The sequence below is a fragment of the Sturnira hondurensis genome, unplaced genomic scaffold (genome assembly GCF_014824575.4).
Source record: "Sturnira hondurensis isolate 20B ecotype Veracruz unplaced genomic scaffold, ASM1482457v3 Scaffold0015509, whole genome shotgun sequence".
NCBI lineage: Eukaryota > Metazoa > Chordata > Mammalia > Chiroptera > Phyllostomidae > Sturnira > Sturnira hondurensis.
Genome location: NW_028088140.1, coordinates 9,430,537 through 9,447,331, shown reverse-complemented (window position 1 = coordinate 9,447,331; position 16,795 = coordinate 9,430,537). Strand labels below are relative to the sequence as shown.

At 51.2% G+C, this 16,795-nt stretch overlaps 1 protein-coding gene across 2 annotated transcripts in view; it reads left to right on the top strand.

Annotated features, from left to right (window-relative positions):
• Positions 1-6,516, top strand: part of TEAD4 (TEA domain transcription factor 4) — a 38,636-nt gene extending 32,120 nt beyond the window's left edge. For both annotated transcript variants that reach the window (XM_037064724.1, XM_037064725.1), the window contains exons 9-11: positions 2,858-2,998; positions 3,885-4,037; positions 4,141-6,516. In XM_037064724.1, coding sequence (XP_036920619.1) covers positions 2,858-2,998; positions 3,885-4,037; positions 4,141-4,254 — 408 coding nt within the window. In that variant the 3' untranslated portion in view covers positions 4,255-6,516. The remainder of the gene's footprint in view (positions 1-2,857; positions 2,999-3,884; positions 4,038-4,140) is intronic.
• Positions 6,517-16,795: the final 10,279 nt, after the last annotated feature.

Here is a 16,795-nt window from a genome sequence, read left to right as displayed (position 1 = left end):
GCTGGGAGGAAAAGAGAAGGTAGGGAAGAGTGGGGCCCATGGAAACGGGAGTAGGCAGCTTCCAGACATAGCCTTGGTGCTCCGGTCAGGGGCTGGGGCTGTGCACGCCATCTGTGCTGTGTGGGCCCATTTCAGCCTTTGTCTCCCAGGAGCTAACACCCCTGGGGCAGCCCCTCCCCGTGTCAGTGGAGCACAGGGTGGGCCCCCTGGGGCCCAGCTGGCATGTAGAGGGCTCTGGCCTTGATTCAAGAACTATGTCCTGAGCAAATCTCAGCTTCTCTGGGCCTGTTTCTCCATCTGAAAGTGAGCAGTTTTTTTTTGAGGGCTCACCACGAGCTGTGTCTCCGAGGTCCTGATGTATGTGGAATCGGCCAGCAGTGAAGGGAGGCCGTGCGCCTGCCTCCTGCCGCCCTGTACCCAAGCCAGGTCCTTTCTGAAGGCCTGAAGCATGGGCAGCATGAGGACAGGTGAAATCAGAGATGGGGGCATGTCGGTGGCCAGAGTACTTTGGTGGTCATCTCATCTCTCCTCTCCTGTCGGGGAGGGTAGTGGCACCAGGGAAGTGCAAATCTGTGATGTGTGTTGGGTGGGGGGGTGCTCCTGTTTGTCAACCAAGAGACTTTGGGTCAGCCGTGGGGTCCTCACAGGCAGTGTGGAGTCCCAGACATCTGGACCCTCATCTCCTGGGCCCTGGTCTTCCCCCACCCAGCCATCAGCTGGTGTGAGTCTGGCCACACGCAGTGGTGAAGGCAGAACAGCGCCACTTCTCCTGGAGACTTCCTTTCTTCTTCTGCCTGGCAGTTTTCCACTTCCAGCACCAGGCCTTGCACCGGCCTCCTGGGAAATTGACCAGAGCCCCCTCAGAGTAGAGGACTTTGCCCTCTCTCACCCAGCCTCCCACTGAAATTCCTGCTCTTATTGAAGGGATGACAGCACTACCTCCTAGACTCATGGACTACCAGGATACCTTGCTCTTGTCTAGAAGTGACATCTGGGTACAGGAGGGGTTAAATTGTGGAGCTGTGCCCTGTTGGATTCGTATGGTGGGGTCTGCAGTAGGGCTGAGAAGCTGAGACCCCCCCTCCCTGCTCCAGGCTCACCCAAAACATGTGAGACCAGCAGAGGCCACCTCTGCCCTTGGAGTGAGGGTAGAGAGGACTCTTAGATACTGGTGGCCATTAACACCAGCCTGCAAATTGAAAATGCTGGGTAGAGCTGAGCTGAGGCCATGAAGGGAGGTGAGTACCCCAGACTGTCTGTTCATCCTAGCCCGCTGTCTCCTTTTGGGCCCTGACATTTCTCCCAGGCACATACCAGCACATGACAATGAATCTGAGCCCTTCCAGCCCCCACACCCGGCTACGGCTGTCCTGGCTCATCTGTCAGTCACCGGATCTCCCACACCTGTTCCAGGCACAGCCTGTGAGCTGCCCACCCGCACCACAGCTATGAATAGGGTGGAGGATGGGGAACAAGGGGGCATTCTGAGGGCAAGAGGTCAAGTGGTGGTGGGGGCACCTCTCAGGGTAGTTGGGGGGGCAGCTTTCCTCTTAGACTGAGAAAGTAGAGAAGCAAGCTTGTTTGGGAGAGGTGCTTGGAGAAGGGGGATATGTGGGTGGAAAGGAGAAGGGTGGGGTTATAATGAGAGGGATGGGGCACCCTGGGGTGCATCGTCTGCATTGCTGGTGGCATCTCTGGGGTCTGTGCAGCGTCACCACAGGGCGGGTTGGCTCTGGGGCAAACTGGATTTCACTTGCAGGATATCTGTCTCCCTCAAACAACCAGCTCACTTATTCTACTTCTCTCCCTTGAGAGTAGAGACAATGTTTCAGCATCTCTGGGCCCCCACTGTCCGGAGCTGTGCTGCGCTGGGGCAGGATAAATGGGTGACTGACTAGTTGAAAGGGTCAGGTGAGTGGGAGGTGGTGACAGAAGTGTGTTTGAAATGGGGGCAGAGCTGGGGCTCAGAGGACTTCCACGTAAGCAGGAGATTGTAGGTCCCTCCTTGGGACCAAGGGACCTGTCTCCTCTCACCTGGCGCCACCTGGAGGTGAGAGGTGGAACAGCCACATGTGGCCTTTATGGAAGGCCCATCCTCTCTACCCAGAATGGCCCAGGGCCTGGCAGATCTTAGTTCTTGCCTCCAGGGTGCTTACCGCCTGGAAGGGATGAGGGACTGAACCACTATGGCCAGCACAAGGCAGCGAGAGGCGTGTCCAGATCACTTTGGCGGTGCTGGGTAGCTGCTACGTTCATGTAGTAGGAAGAGCCTAGGCGGGTTGGGCCGGTCCTGCCCAAGCCTGGTGCGTAGCATTCTTTTAGGTGGCGTGTGAATAAACATTTTTAAAAGTAGTTATGTGGTCATTTTCAGATATAATAGAAAAATAGAATCTCTGATTTCATGGATATATTGGCTAGAATGGAGTTAAGGAATATGAGTGAGTTGATGGTGGTACGTGAGTACAGTGTTAATCACTAGGAGGCCAGCAGTGGCTGAAGTTGGAGAGGCATCATTTTGTGCTGTGTCCTGGCCCCTTGGATGTCCCCCCGCTCACTCCCATGTGCCATGTTCAGGTGCTGCCCTTCCCAGACAGCTGAGCTTCCTGCCAGCTCTTTCTCAGGTGTGGTCCACATTTCTGCCCTATAACTAATGCAGGTTTTCCGCTGTTCAGGCAGCACATCCTGATTTTATACCAGGCCTGCAAGTGGGGAAAGCTGGAAGCTTTCCAAGCTCCTAGTGTCCAGGTTCTTTTCAAGTCCTCCTTATTGCCTCTTGGCCCTGGAGCCTGCCTGTGGCCCCGGCAGAGTGCCTGCTGACTTACCTGTCGCTTCTTTCCTTTCCCTTGTCTCTCTCCAGGCAGATCTCAACACTAATATGGAAGACGAAGGCAGCTCTTTCTACGGGGTCTCCAGCCAATATGAGAGTCCCGAGAACATGATAATCACCTGCTCCACCAAGGTCTGCTCATTTGGCAAGCAGGTGGTAGAGAAAGTGGAGGTAGGAGCAGCCTGAGCATTTGTTAAACCAGACCGTTTCCGTGCTTCAGAGTGGCCTTCATTTGTGTCCTCCTCTGTCTCCAATTCATCTGAACTAGTGAAGGCTTACCCTCACTCTTAGTCACAGACAACCCACCTCATTTTGGACACCCCCAGGTACCTTGCTGGTGCCAGGAGGAGACGTCTCCTCCCCAGTGTTCTCGCACCTGGCTGTGCCTCCGATCACTAGAGCTTTTGAAACACACCAGTGCCTGGACCCCACTTCACAGCACTTAACCCAGAATTTCTGGGGTAGGGTCTGGGCAATAGCTGTTTGTAAAAAGCTCTTCAAGTTATTTACTTTAAATTAAATTTCTATTTTGAAATAATTGTGGATCCATATGCAATTGCAGTCCCATGTACTCGTCACCCAGCTTCCCTAAGGGCAACATCTGGCACAGCTGTTGGCAACTAGGGAGTGGGCATCAGTGCCTCTTACCAACCTGATTCAGATTCCACCAGTTTGTGCAGACTCATTTGTGTGTGTGGGTGCCAGTGCACGACCACAAGGGCTCCTGGGTGTCCTTCCCCCCATGTTATTTTAGTGTGGGGCCAGGGTTGAGTTGTCCTCTATCCTGTCTTGCCTTTTGCTATTGCTCTTATGTCTTGAAGCACTCCTGTTCCCACACTTTCTGAGTATTGGAGGTCATGGTGAATAGTCCTTCTGCGGCCATTTGGGCCCCTGTCACCGAGGGAGGAGGGAGGCTCTGTTTTCAAGCATCTCCAGCCCTTCTGCCTTTTCTTCCCACTTAAGTATCAGTGGGCCATAGAGCTTCCCCTTGCACTTGGGTCTGGGCTGGATGTGGTCAGAAGAGAGTCTAAGCGCTGCTGTCCCTTGGGTCCTACAGACTGAGTATGCCCGCTATGAAAATGGCCACTACTCCTACCGCATCCACCGGTCCCCGCTCTGTGAGTACATGATCAACTTCATCCACAAGCTGAAGCACCTGCCCGAGAAGTACATGATGAACAGCGTGCTGGAGAACTTCACCATCCTGCAGGTGTGTGCGGGAGCTGGGCATGCTGCAGGGGTGGGTCAGAGGGTAGAGCAAATGGCATGCCCTCTCCTGGGGCCTTAACCCCAATCTTTTCTCTCACCTGCAGGTGGTCACCAACAGAGACACACAGGAGACTTTGCTGTGCATTGCATATGTCTTTGAGGTGTCAGCTAGTGAGCATGGGGCTCAACACCACATCTACCGGCTGGTGAAAGAATAAGAGACTTGGGGAGCAGGGCGGGGAAGAGACATTGTGTGTGTAGGGATGTGGGGAGGGGACCTGCAGGGGCAGCCCCCTGAAGTGCCAAGAAAACTGACTGTTCCTACCCAGAAACAAACTGTGCCTGAACCTGCAGTGCCTAACCCCAAATAAACCCGAGATGTGTATTTTCAGAGGACCCCATCTGGCTGTAGGAGTTCTGGGAGGGCTGTGGGAGAAGGGGAGTGGTCAGGGAAGCCAGCTGGAAGCAGCCCCAGAGATGTATTTGGGCAGCTCTGAAGCCATTGCCTTCATGGACTCAGGAGTGTCACCAGGAGCTGAGCCTCAAGATGGGATGTTCTGTCTGCTGCCTCGAGCCCTGCACCCTGCTGCTGGCCACCCTGGGAAGCCTGTGGACAGACGCGTGGGCTCTCCATCTTGCATGCACTCAGGTGCACCCCGTGGCTACATGGGCATGGTGTGTCTGCACTCTCTGGCCACCTCTGCTGCCACTGCTGCAGGGCCGCTAACGGGGAGACCGGTCCAACGCAGCAGGGGTGTTTGGTGACTGAGTTTTTGGAAAGGTTGGAAGGGGATGCAGAGCTGTTTAGTTTTTATCCAGTGGTGGTGGATTCCATGGCCCTGCTGGCTTGTTGGGGGACTGGTTCTAGACCAGAGGGGCTTTGGACAGGGAGGGGAGGAGGGCAGTGCTAAAGCTGTCCTGAGGAGTTGAGGTGTTGATGCTGGCATCATGCAGCATCTTTTTTGGTGAGGAGAACCAAGAAAGTTGGTCAGAGGCCTGTGGTGGACCAGTGGTCTCTGAGACCCTCTAGTTCTGACGTTCTGAGTCTGAACTCCCTCGCAGCCAAGATGCCTGTTGGGCAGTGACCACCTCAGAGCCAGCCCAGGCCATCTACTCCCTCCCCAAACAGTAGTGTCTCTGCTCCCTGGGGATGGGGGTAGGGGGTAGCATGGAGCCCACTCTGGGCCTAGAGGCAACCAACCGAATGGATTCTCTGTTTATTTCTCCTGGGAACTGGCAGGGACTTTGGGTTTTAGCAGTCCAGGCTTCATCCTAGTATTCCTAGTTGCCTGACTTTGGGCAGATGTCTCCATCTTTCTGAGCCTGCATAGGGGGCAGTAATAGCACCCACCTTAGAAGGCCTTAGTGAGGAAGAGAGACAGTGTCCACAAAGTGCCTGTTGCAAGATGCAGTGAACAAACATTTTCAGGAGTTAACCACTGACGGTCCTCAGGGAGACCTGGGCCTGGCTCTTTGCTGCCATCTAGTGGCTCTTGGCAATCATCCCCAGTGAGAACCACAGTCCCAGGAGCCTGGGATTCAACCTACAGTTTACTGTGCCCAGCCCTCAGGGACATAGTTATGGGAATATACAAACGAGGAAGGCAGCATCTAGGAGGGGGTACAGAGTGTGGTAAGGAGCAAGGGCTCTGGTGTCAGACCACTAGGATTGAAATCCCAGTGCTTGGTTACTGCTCAGCTGTGTGACCTTGTGACAAGTTACCAAATTCACCGTGCCTTGGTTTCCCCACCTGTACAATGGGTATAACAGAACCTACCTGGTATATGTAGAGCGTCGTGCTGAGCATGTAAACGTGTTTGATAAATATGCTTTATTATTAATAAGTAGGAGCTTCCCGTCTAACAAGTTAGATTAAACAACTGGCTGCCCTGGTCCTCAGAGCAACTGGGCTTCATAGAGGGGTCAAGGCAGGGTGTGGAGGATTCAGGAAAGGGGCCCAAATGAGAGGGGCTGCCCCTTAAAGCACGAGCAATGTTTACATAAGCAAACAGGAAGAAGGCTGGCCAGCGGTCCAGGTGGGAAAAGAAGCCAGTTACCCAGTCTCCCTCTGCCCTCCACAGGCCAGCACCCCTCTCTATTAAAAGTCAGCTTTAACAGACACATGGACTACTGCTGGGTCTCATGCTAAGTGGCTTAACTCTACTGTTTGTGGGGGCCAGGGTGGCATGTGGGGGTCCCTGAGTCCCCAGCTTGGGTGGCATGTGCTCATATGCCTGTGAGGGTTTGTGTTTGTGCACAGCTGTCCCACCCCTCCCCCGGTCACCCACAGAGCCCTTGCCCTCTTCTCCCCCCACTTCCCTTTTTCTGGGGCTGTTTGGATAAGGGAGCTCATGATCCCTGGCCTGCTAGCTTGACGGGAGGTGATCTTTTTGTATCGTGGGTGGGAAGGAGTCTGCAGATGCTGGGGCCAGGTGTTGGCTGTCAGTTTTCCCTTTTTTTTAGGAACTGACCTCAGTAGCCAGTGAAGAATCACCTACTTATAACTGTAAATTCCGAGTCAGTCTGCCGTGGGGATCACAGGTGAGATAGATTCCTGTCCCACGGGGGTAGCACAGACTGAGCCCCTTGGGGCAAATGGGAGACCTGACCTGGTCCCGCCTCTGCCGAAGCCTCATCTGGCACTCCCAGTGCCCTGTGAATCACCCTTCCCCGCCCATCCACCTTGCCTTTTGGCCATGGCACCACTCGTCCCCCGGCCCTCTGCCCCCACTGGAGAACATTTACCCATTCTTCAAGAGCCAGTGTGGAGTTGCCTCTCCTAAAGCAGAAGGGTTTGTTGCTCCTGCTCTTTGTAGCCAAAGCATTCTGTTCATGGCCCATGAAGCACCTGTTCTGTGGTGCCAGAGAGCAGGTGCTCTGTCATCTCCGCTACTCCTCACCTGATAGGTGCCGTGCTACTGCCCCCATTTTAAAGGTGAGGACAGTGGGGCACAGAGGGGAACTTTCTTGGAGTAGCCATACATTTTTTTCATCATTTAGCACATAACTCCTCCTTATTTAACTCCTGCTTTGTGCCAGGCACTGGAAATGTGTCAGTGACCAAGACAGGTGAAGTCCTTTGGGGAGCTTAGGTTTTACTGAGAAAGAAAGACAAAGTGAACAAAGAAATGATGTGTAAATCATGATACATGCTGTCAAAGAATGAGAGTGCACCGATGTGGGGAGTCACTGGGGAGCCTCTTGGAGGCCTGGGGAGGTGAGGGCAGGAAAGGGACGGGTGTGTTCCTGGTACAGAGAGGAGGGTGTGTCGGGAATAGAGGGTCAGACACCTGGGCCAAGCATGGCAGCAGGCTGGGGCTACATCCTGCGCAGGCCAGCTGTCCTGATGGGGAGGAGCTGGAGACCTGGCTCCCTTTTCCACAAGCCTGCACCCCTTCACTCAGTAAGGGCTTTGGATTTTACTCCATGTGGAGGGAGGTCCTGGAAGTGTGTTAAGCAAGAGTGTAAGTCTTTTCTATCTGATTTTTCAGAAAGCAGCACTGGAGCTGCTGTGGGCTGCGGAGAAGCATGTGTGACTGCCTGCTTTGGAGCCGGTCTTTCCTCCTAGACTCGGCTTCTATGAATCTGTGGGATCTGGCTCTCGCTCTGCTATTTTCTATAAGCCAAGGACCGTGTGTGGGGCCCAGTGGGTGCTTGGTGGATGGGAGGAAAATGACTGCATGTGTGCAAGACAGTGGGGCTGGTGCCGTGTGGGCCTGGGTGGTGAGTTGGGCTTCCTGAACCCTCTGGGATAGACCCTTCACTGTCCTGACATGAGCTAGAGTCAGCAGGTGCCATCATCAAGACGGGAACGTGGGAACACTGTCTATCTCATGGGGTCTGGTGATGACCGAGCAGCCGTGTCCCTATGGCCACCAATGAACTTGCACAGAGTGGAGCGATATGGCGAGAGACACGTGCAGGAGTTTGCGGTGCACCTGTGTGTAGACGCAGGCTCTGCCCTCTCAGGACTTCAGGCAGGGGAGTGAGGAACAGGGGACTGCCCAGGCGTGGCCCGGCATGGCTGGGGCCTCCCGCACACTGGGTGTGCTCAGTGTGTCACTGGCTCCCCTTCCCTGACTGACTGTAGGGTCAGAGGACAGTGGGCAGGGCAGTGACAGGACAAGAAGTTGGAAGGCCGGCATCCCTTGTGAGCAGGGCTGATAATAGCAGGTGGCTCTGCTACACGGTAGGGTTGAGTCTGCTGTGGGCTCAGTGGGCTGCTCGCGCTCACCCAGGCCACGCCACAGAGAGGAACAGTGTGAGGTCAGCATTAATGTGTCTGGGTTTGCCCAGTGGTCATTGGGCTTGAGCCCTTCTTACATTGTCTGTTACGTCAGCTCCAAGAATGAAAACAAGAAGTTTTTCCCCAAAGAGCTGAGTCTATACAAGTTGTTTTTAAGACCTTTCGCCCTGGGGCCAGCCTAATCTGGGCTGAATTGCCTCTTACAAGTTGTGTGATCTTGGGCAAAGGACCAACCTTCTTGGAGCCTTCGCAACCCCATTTGTGGAATGAGGATCAAATGGCTTCAGCTTCGGGCTGCTTTTGGGAGGAAGAGAGCAGCCCGTCCTGAATTCCCAGGGAGTGTGTGGGGGGTGTGTAGGGGGTGTTGGTAACTCCAGGCAGCGGTTTTCAACCCTTTTCATTTCATGGCACACATAAACTAATTACTAAAATTCTGCAGCACACTAAAAAATATATTTTTGTGCATCTGACAAGAAGAAAAATAGGTATGAATTTGATCCATTCACACCAGATCGATGTTGTTGTGTTGGCTGCTGTCATTTTGTTTGACAATCTAAGGGAAAAGTGGCTCAGGTTAGGGGCATTGAAACTTCCTCTGGCTGCTTCTCTCTCTCTCTCTCTCTCTCTCTTACACACACACACACACACTTTTAGATAGCAAAACCAGTTCTTCTGAAAGCAGGCTGGAGGAGCCCTCAAGGCTGAGAGAGCAGGCCCACGGCCCCAGGGTCCTGAAGGGTCCTGAAGGGAAGGACAACAACCTGTGGCCGAGGCACTCTGAATGGTAAACTCTGAATTTCGGTTTTTGTGTACTTCCTGAGAAAGGATGAGGGGGGTTGGTCAAGTGCCTTTACAGACAGCGGGAGTCCAGTTGGAAATGGCTACGGGTCTTTCTAAGCTCACGGGTGTTCAATATTCACGCTACGTTTTTGTACTTTTGCTATGAAAACTTCCTCTTTCTCTACACATCTTCAGTAAAGTCTGCCATGTACACAAAGGCTTTTGTGTGACTGATTTCTTTTTACAGAAATGAAAGTCTCATCTGTCAACAGTGCAACAAAAGCAGCAGCAGCCGCAGAGGCATCATAACTGAACCAGGCCAGCAGGAGCCCAGTCCCTTGCAAGAGAATGGAAAGTACTCAGGGGATGACTGCAAGCATAGGGTACCATGCAAGCCAGCATCTTTGGGCTGTCAGAGAACCAGCGCCTTGGCTGCCATCTGGGTTATGTGCATACCTTAACCACCTGTGAAACGAGGACGCTCTGATGACAGTTCTGTGAGCACTGCATTTTTAGAAGCATAGCATTAGGTACTTAAACAACAGAGGGTCACAAGACCTATTGGATTTGAAAGTGGTCATCATAAGAGGTTTAGGCAGGGCTGGTAGGATGTGGTCCCTGGCTAGGCATCTTAGGAACTTGATGTTAGCCCTTGACCCCAGAGTGAGCAGGCCTGCAGGACTAGCTTGCTCACCAAAGCCAGAAAGAACAGTGTGGTTGATAGGCCCATGGGCCACCTCACTGATGTTCCCTCACTCCCAGGTGGTGGGAATACCTGGGTCCACTTGTGAGCATCCTCCTTCCTCCCTAGGGAATCCTTCCAGGGGAAACCGGATCTCTTATGTCTGGTGGCTTGTGCACAACATGTGTCTAAGCAGAGAGCTGGGTGAGCTTAAAGGACTGCACCAGCAATATTGAGAGTCTGGTGCCCCTGTCTCCACTTTAGGGACCTGAATTCTCCCTTCCAAGGATTAAGGAGTCCTTTTTTCTGGACATTGGTTAGAGATGCTCCTTTTTTGTGATCATAAGACCCATTGAATCACGTTGAAAGCTCCAATTCTCGTGAGTTGATCGGCATTCCTCAGGTACTGGTAAGCTCCAAACATGTATTAGCTGCTGTGCTATACTCACTTCTACTACTTCTGGGTTCAGAGGGAGGATAATTCTGAAGCCCCACTTACCTGGACCAACCCTCCTCCTCTTCCTCTTTCCGGGAGCGGTGAGCAGGAGAGACCTTCCCTCGCTGGTAGTCCCAGGCTTGTCTGTGGTCTGGACTAGTGTGGTCTGGACCAGTGTGGTCTGGCACTACTCCCTAACCTTAGGTCTCAGGGCACCGAGGTCAGGCGGCCTTAGACTGTGAGCTTTTCTTGGCTCTCGGGTTTGAGGGGAGCCTTGGGCCTCACAGAGGGCCTTCCTTCTTGGAACTGAGGAAAGGAAGAAAAGGGGAAGGAGCAGGAAAACATGAGAAAGGGTGAGGAAAGAGTAGGGAGAGAGTGCCACTCTTGTCCCCGAAGACGTATTCTTTCAGGCCCCGCCAGCAGGGATTTGCAGTGCGGGCAGGCGGGGTGGCACAGCAGCCTTCCCTGCACACAGCGAGCACATACTGAGCACGAACTGTATGCCAAGCACCGTTCTAGGTGCTGAGGGTGCCAGAGGAGAAGGCAGAGGTCCCTGCTCTCATGGAATGCCCATTCTAGTAGGGGAGACCGATAATAAGCAAGCAACAAAAAAAGAGTAAGTCAATAAGAGAATATCAGGAAGTGATTAGTGCTTTGATGAAGAGAAAACAGGATGATGCATCAGAACAGGGTTTGACTGTATCCAGCCGACCTCCTGTTATTTTATCCCCAGGAGCTAAGAATGGTTTTTATATGGGAAAAAACCAAAAGGAGAGGGACACCCGTGGCCTGTGGAAGTGATGGGAAACTGAAGTTGCAGTGTCTGTAAACCGAGTTTGGCTGGAATGTGGCCAGTCACATTCGTACATGCTGCCCATGGCTGCAGTGCTGCAACACGGAGCTGAGGGCTGGCCGCAGACCGTCTATGGCTCTCAACGCCGGAAGTACTGACTGTATGCACTTTATTTAAAAAGTGGGTGGTTACCGAAGGCCTTTCTAAGGTGACCGTTGGAGCCAGCTCCGTGAAGATCTAGGGAAAGGAACACCCATGTCGAGGATGCTGAGGTGGGAAAGAACTCAGTGTGTTCAACTGGCAGGAAGGACTGGGGTGCAGCCTGTCCTTATTCCATGGTGGCCATACTTCTCCTTGTTTACCTGAGGATAGCAATGGTTTCAGGTTTGTGGTTCATCTCCCAGTGTGCTCTGTTCCTTCCTAGTTGCCTTTCCCTTGATTCCTTTGGTCTTAGTTATTTGTGTTAGAGCCTTTCCTCAGAAGCCCTGCTATTGTTCCATTGTCTGCTTCTACCTAAGGGGGGCACAGAAAGCCCTGGGAGGCTCTGGCCAGGTGGGCAGGTGTTGGAGCCCAGCTGTGGCCATCAGGCAGGGCTCTAATTTTAGGAGGTGGATTTCATGTGCATATTTTTTCCTGGCCCAGTCAGATTTCATGGAAAGGATTCCCCCAGTTGCTTGCTGGAGAGCACTGTCTGATCACCAGCATTCTGGGAACTGAGTGGGGGAAAATGCCAGGGACGACTCAATATTCAGTATGCAGACATTCACCAGCTCTCCTGTTTTCTGCACAGTACTCTTGTGTTCAACTGGACCTGGTATCCTCTGGCCTGGGAACACCCATGTTGCCCTCTCCCTGGGAAGGAACTCTTGGCTTCGGCTGAGCTGGCGAGGGGCAGCCCACACTACACAGAGTTGAGGAGAGGATTTGGGGAGCTATTTCTCTTGGAGCTGACTTTGAGCGGTCCCCTGTCTTTACCTCCATTTCCAGAGACATCTGCTACCATTGATTCTTTTTATTTATTTATTGTAAGATTTTACTTATTTATTTTAGAGAGAGGGGGACGGAGGGAGAAACGGGGGGAGAAACATCAGTGTGTGAGAGGTACATCGATCAGTTGCCTCTCATACCCCGCTCCTGCCCTCCTGGGACCTGGCATGTGTCTGACCGGGAATTGAACTGGTGACCTTCTGCTTTGTGGGATGATGCCCAACCGAGCTACACCAGTCAGGGCTAGAGACACCTTTAAAAAAAAAAAAACCCTTTGTGGTCATCTTAGACAATTTCACGATTGAGAAAAGTCATTCTGTTCAGTCGACCACCTTTGTCCTGATTGACTTATTTGAAGTACCACTCTGGTCATTGTGGGAAGACAGGAAGAGAGAGGAATGGAAGCAGAGAGATCCAGTTAGAGGACTACGCAAAGGTCTAGGTGAGAGATGGTGGTGCTCTGGATGAGAGGGTAGTGGTGGAGATGGAAGGAAGTGGGTGACCTCAAGTTATGTTTTGAAGGCAGTCACTATGACTTCCTGATGGCTTGGTCATAGAGGATGTGGGAAGGTGAGGAATTAAGATTAACTCCAAATTTCCTGGTGCCATTTACTGTGATGGGAAATTCTTGGGGAGGGTAATTTTGTGGGTGGAGATCAAAACTCAGTCTGGGTGCCTATTTAGACATCCAAGTGGAGATGTTAGGAACAGCTGTATATATGATTCTGGAGTCAGGGAGAGGGGTCAGGGCTGGATGTAGACTTCACTGGCATCTGGATCGGCATTTAAACCCTCTAGACTAGATGAGGTTACCTAGGAGGACAGTGTGGATGGAGAATAGGTGCCCCAGGACTGCCCGGAGCTGCTCCAGCCCTTAAGGATAGAAGAGGAGGGTGAGGACCAGGGCAGTGTGGGTTTCTTCTCAGGAGTGAAGATGGGAGAGTGTTTCCGCAGGGAGAAGGGAAGCACTGCTGGCAGGTAGACAAGACGAGGGTGGAGAAATGATCATGTGAGATAGAGACACCCCCCCCTTGTTCATGAGTAATAGTACCGCTTCATTTTAGCTGGGCACGTGGTCACTCGGAATAAAAACCATATTTCTCAGTCTCCTTTCTGGCTAGATGTGGCAATGGGGATAAACAGAACTGCAGTTTCCAGAAGTGTCCTAAAAGGCAGGAGGCATATTCTTCACCCCTCTTTAGTTGACTACATTGTGATGTAGTGGCTGAATTTCCTGCATTCTTTTTATTTAAGATTTTATTTATTTATTTTTAGTGAGAAGAGAAGGGAGGGAGAATGAAGGGGAGAGAAACATCAATGTGGGAGAAATACATCAACTGGTTGCCTTTCGTATGCCCCCTACTGGGTACCTGGCCCACAACCCAGGCATGTGCCCTGACTGGGAATTGACCTGGCGACCTTTTGGTTTGCAGATTGGCACTCAGTCCGCTGAGCCAAACCAGCCAGGGCTCTGCAGCCTTTTTGAGCCTCAGATGACCTTAGACGTGGAAGCAACCCAGGCTAAAGCAGCAGGTAAAACAAGATCTTCACTCTTCGATGCCATGAGCACAGCCAGTGACAGCTCTGGACAGATTTTATATGAGAGATGAATAAACTGTCTTGTTTAAGTCACATTCTCTAAAACTGATTTTAAAGAGAGAGGGAGGTGGGGAGGTGGAGAGATAGAAACATTGATTTGTTGTCCCACCCACTCATGCACTCATTGGTTGATTCTCATTTGTGTCCTGATCAGGGAGTGAACCCTCAACTGTGGCGCATCCTGTTGAAGCTCTAACAACTGAGCTATGTGGCCGGAGCCGTTGTTTAAGTCACTGTGATTTTGTGTTTTTTGTAGTATCACTGGATCCGGGAACAGACATTAGAGGCATAATGGTTAAAGCACGAACAGCTGCAGACACAACAACAACACAACTTCTGTGACTCTGTATAGTACTTTTCAGTTTGCAAAACACTTTCAAATACACTGTCTTGACTGATGTTTGCAGTTCCATTGTGATACTGTAGACATTGTCTTCGTAGATGAAGAAACTGACGTTCAGAGAAATCACCAACTCATGTCTCTTGGTTACTAAGTTACAGGACTTACACTTGAACCTGGATCTTCTGGCTCCTCATGCAGTGCTCAAGAATATAGGTGGAGAATACAGGTCATGAGTGTGCACGAGGTTCTCCCTCAGAGTTTGCTTGATATTGGGCATGGTAGTTGGAAGTTTGCCCCCAAAGCTCCCAGAGAGGGCTGGCATTAAGAGGAAAGCTGTGTGTGTGTGTGTGTGTGTGCGCGCGCGTGCGCATGCAGCAAAGTTTCCTCACTTTTCAGGAAAATGCCTAAATTTCTACAGGGGTAATGTGAGGTACAAGAGATCATGGAAAATAAAGGGAATTAAAATTAGACAGCCATCAACATTGGAGGCAAAATGTGTTTGCCAGCTGGCTTGCTAGCAGTCCCATCTTGGAGGTAACTGTGTAGCAATCAGAAGTTCAGACCAGGAGCTGCTGACCAGGAGTGCCCGGTGACCATATAAATGTTTTCTCCGTAGCATAGGATCTGCTTCTCTTTGCAGTCTCTGCTCCTCAGAGGCCAAGCTGAGAACTTTCGAAGTTAGGCACGAGTCTCTCCTTCTGCTTTTCCTCTTCAGTAACTGCTTTGCTGATTTCTTTCCAGTTTTTTCCCTTAAACCCCCATTGATCCTGGCAGAGACACTTTGGGGTTTCGAATGCATGCCAAATGTCATTTTAAGATTGTTGGGGATATACAGATTTTAAGGTTAAGGCTTTGCACCTTCTTAGCAGCAAGCCAAAGTGAGACCACCTTTAAGTGATTCAAAGTTGCACAGTGAGAAAGTGGAAGCTGTAATTTGAAGGCAGCCTTGTGTCTCCCCAGCTTTCACTTTAGAAAATTGAGAGCCATCCCGACCCTTGGGAAATACCTTTCCGTTCATCCTACCCATGGCCCCTTTAATCTTGTCTGACCCACCCTGGCACTGTTGCTGGAGACACATTAAAGCAAGCCTTTCATGCTTGCCACAGGGAAAGGCCTTAGCCCCTCCCCAGCTACCACCAGCCCACTGGCTTGCTCTCTTCATCTCCCTGGATCACAGATTCCTGGCTGTAGTCCCTGGCTTTGATATTTGCTTCTGCTCCCTTTAGTTTGGCAGCTCATCCCATTCCCCTGGAAGCTTTTTTTTGTGAGCCCTCTGCTCTGTTCCTGCCCCTGATTTTGTGTCCTTCCACAGCCTTGGGTGAAGAGAGCTGTCTCCCCAGGCCTGGGCCCTGCAGAACCCTGAAGCTGAGCCAGAGGTGGAAGTGGCATTAAGATGGCAAGGAGCGTAAGAAGACCCAAATCCTGCCCTTGGCCACAGTTTACCTCCCTCAAGGGAGATATGCACAAAAGAGGCTAAGAAGGCACTTACCACTGTCTTTATTAGATGAGACTTGGACCCTGATTTCCAGTTCCTGAAAGGTCGCCTTGGACGCCTAGAGCCAAAACAGGCCTCATTCGTCCTGTGATTACTTACCGATCACCTAGGATGTGTCTGCACTGTCCTAGCTCCCCGGGACCCTGGGATGCAGCATGAATAAAAGCAAAGTGCTAGCCCTTAGAGAATTTACATCTAGTCCGGGGAAGTCTCTCCCGCCGCCCCCCCCCCCCCGCCCTCTCTCTCTCACACACACACACACACAAGTAATAAAATTACATCAGGCCTCCTGTCCTATTTATTTCCCCAGGGCCATGCCCAAAAGCCCTGCAGTCTTGGGGCAAGGCCACACTCCCATCAGGGATCAGCACAGGGAATAGAAGACTTAAGAGTGGGGCGGGAGGTGGGTCAGTTGCCTCAAGGCCTCCTTAGAGGAGGACAGCGGCACCCCATCCCGCAGTCTCCCCTACCCCCACCCTCACCCCCTCCCAGAGCCCTGACAGCAAAATACTGGTAGATTCACCTACAGAGAAAAGGCAAGGGTGTGTGAGAGATGACTCATCTGGCTGAGGCAACAGCCCCAGCCCTTGGTCAGTGGTAACCGGGACTGTTGAAAAGAGCCACATGCATGCACGCTCACATGTGCGGCACACACCCTTCACAGGTTTCAGGGATGGGGCAGGCAGTGCCCCAGAAACAGTAGAAATGCAAGTTCTCATCCTACCTATCTCAGTGGTTCAGAATCCAAGTCTGCAGGTGATCCCCTTGCACATTCAGGTTCGAGAAGCAACAGTCTAGGCTTGGACCAGCTGCAAACAAAAGCTCCATCCCCAGACTGTGACCCATAATAATTCCTTCCTCTTGGAGATGCAGTGTGGGGTGGAACAGAGAGGGCTTCCTTCTCTGGGAAAAGTACATACATATGTTTGAGTAATATTCATAATTGTTCATAAAAATCAGTTACGATAAATAAAAAACATCAATGAAAGTAGAAGAAAATTTTAAAAAGGGTGCTTCTTTTCATTTGACTTGTAATATTTGACTTGTAATATTTTCAACTGTCAAAATTTTAACAAATAAATGTCATTCTATACTTTGTATTTAAAAACAAGTTACTATCAATAGAGTTTTAATGTCTGAGGGGATCGTTTATGCATGGAAAAGAATACTTAAAGTTGTTTATGTATTTTGATTTTTCTAATTGTAAATTTTAAAACCTGACTTTAAGTTCAACTTACAATTTTGCTATTTTGTTCATAAAGCTAATATTTTTGCTAAATCTTTTACTTGCTCCTTAATGTCAGTTAGCTTATAAATTCTCTAAATGTTTGCTATCACTTACAAACTCCACTAATTAATTTAGCTTCAATGGTTTAAACTATAACTAAACATCTAAC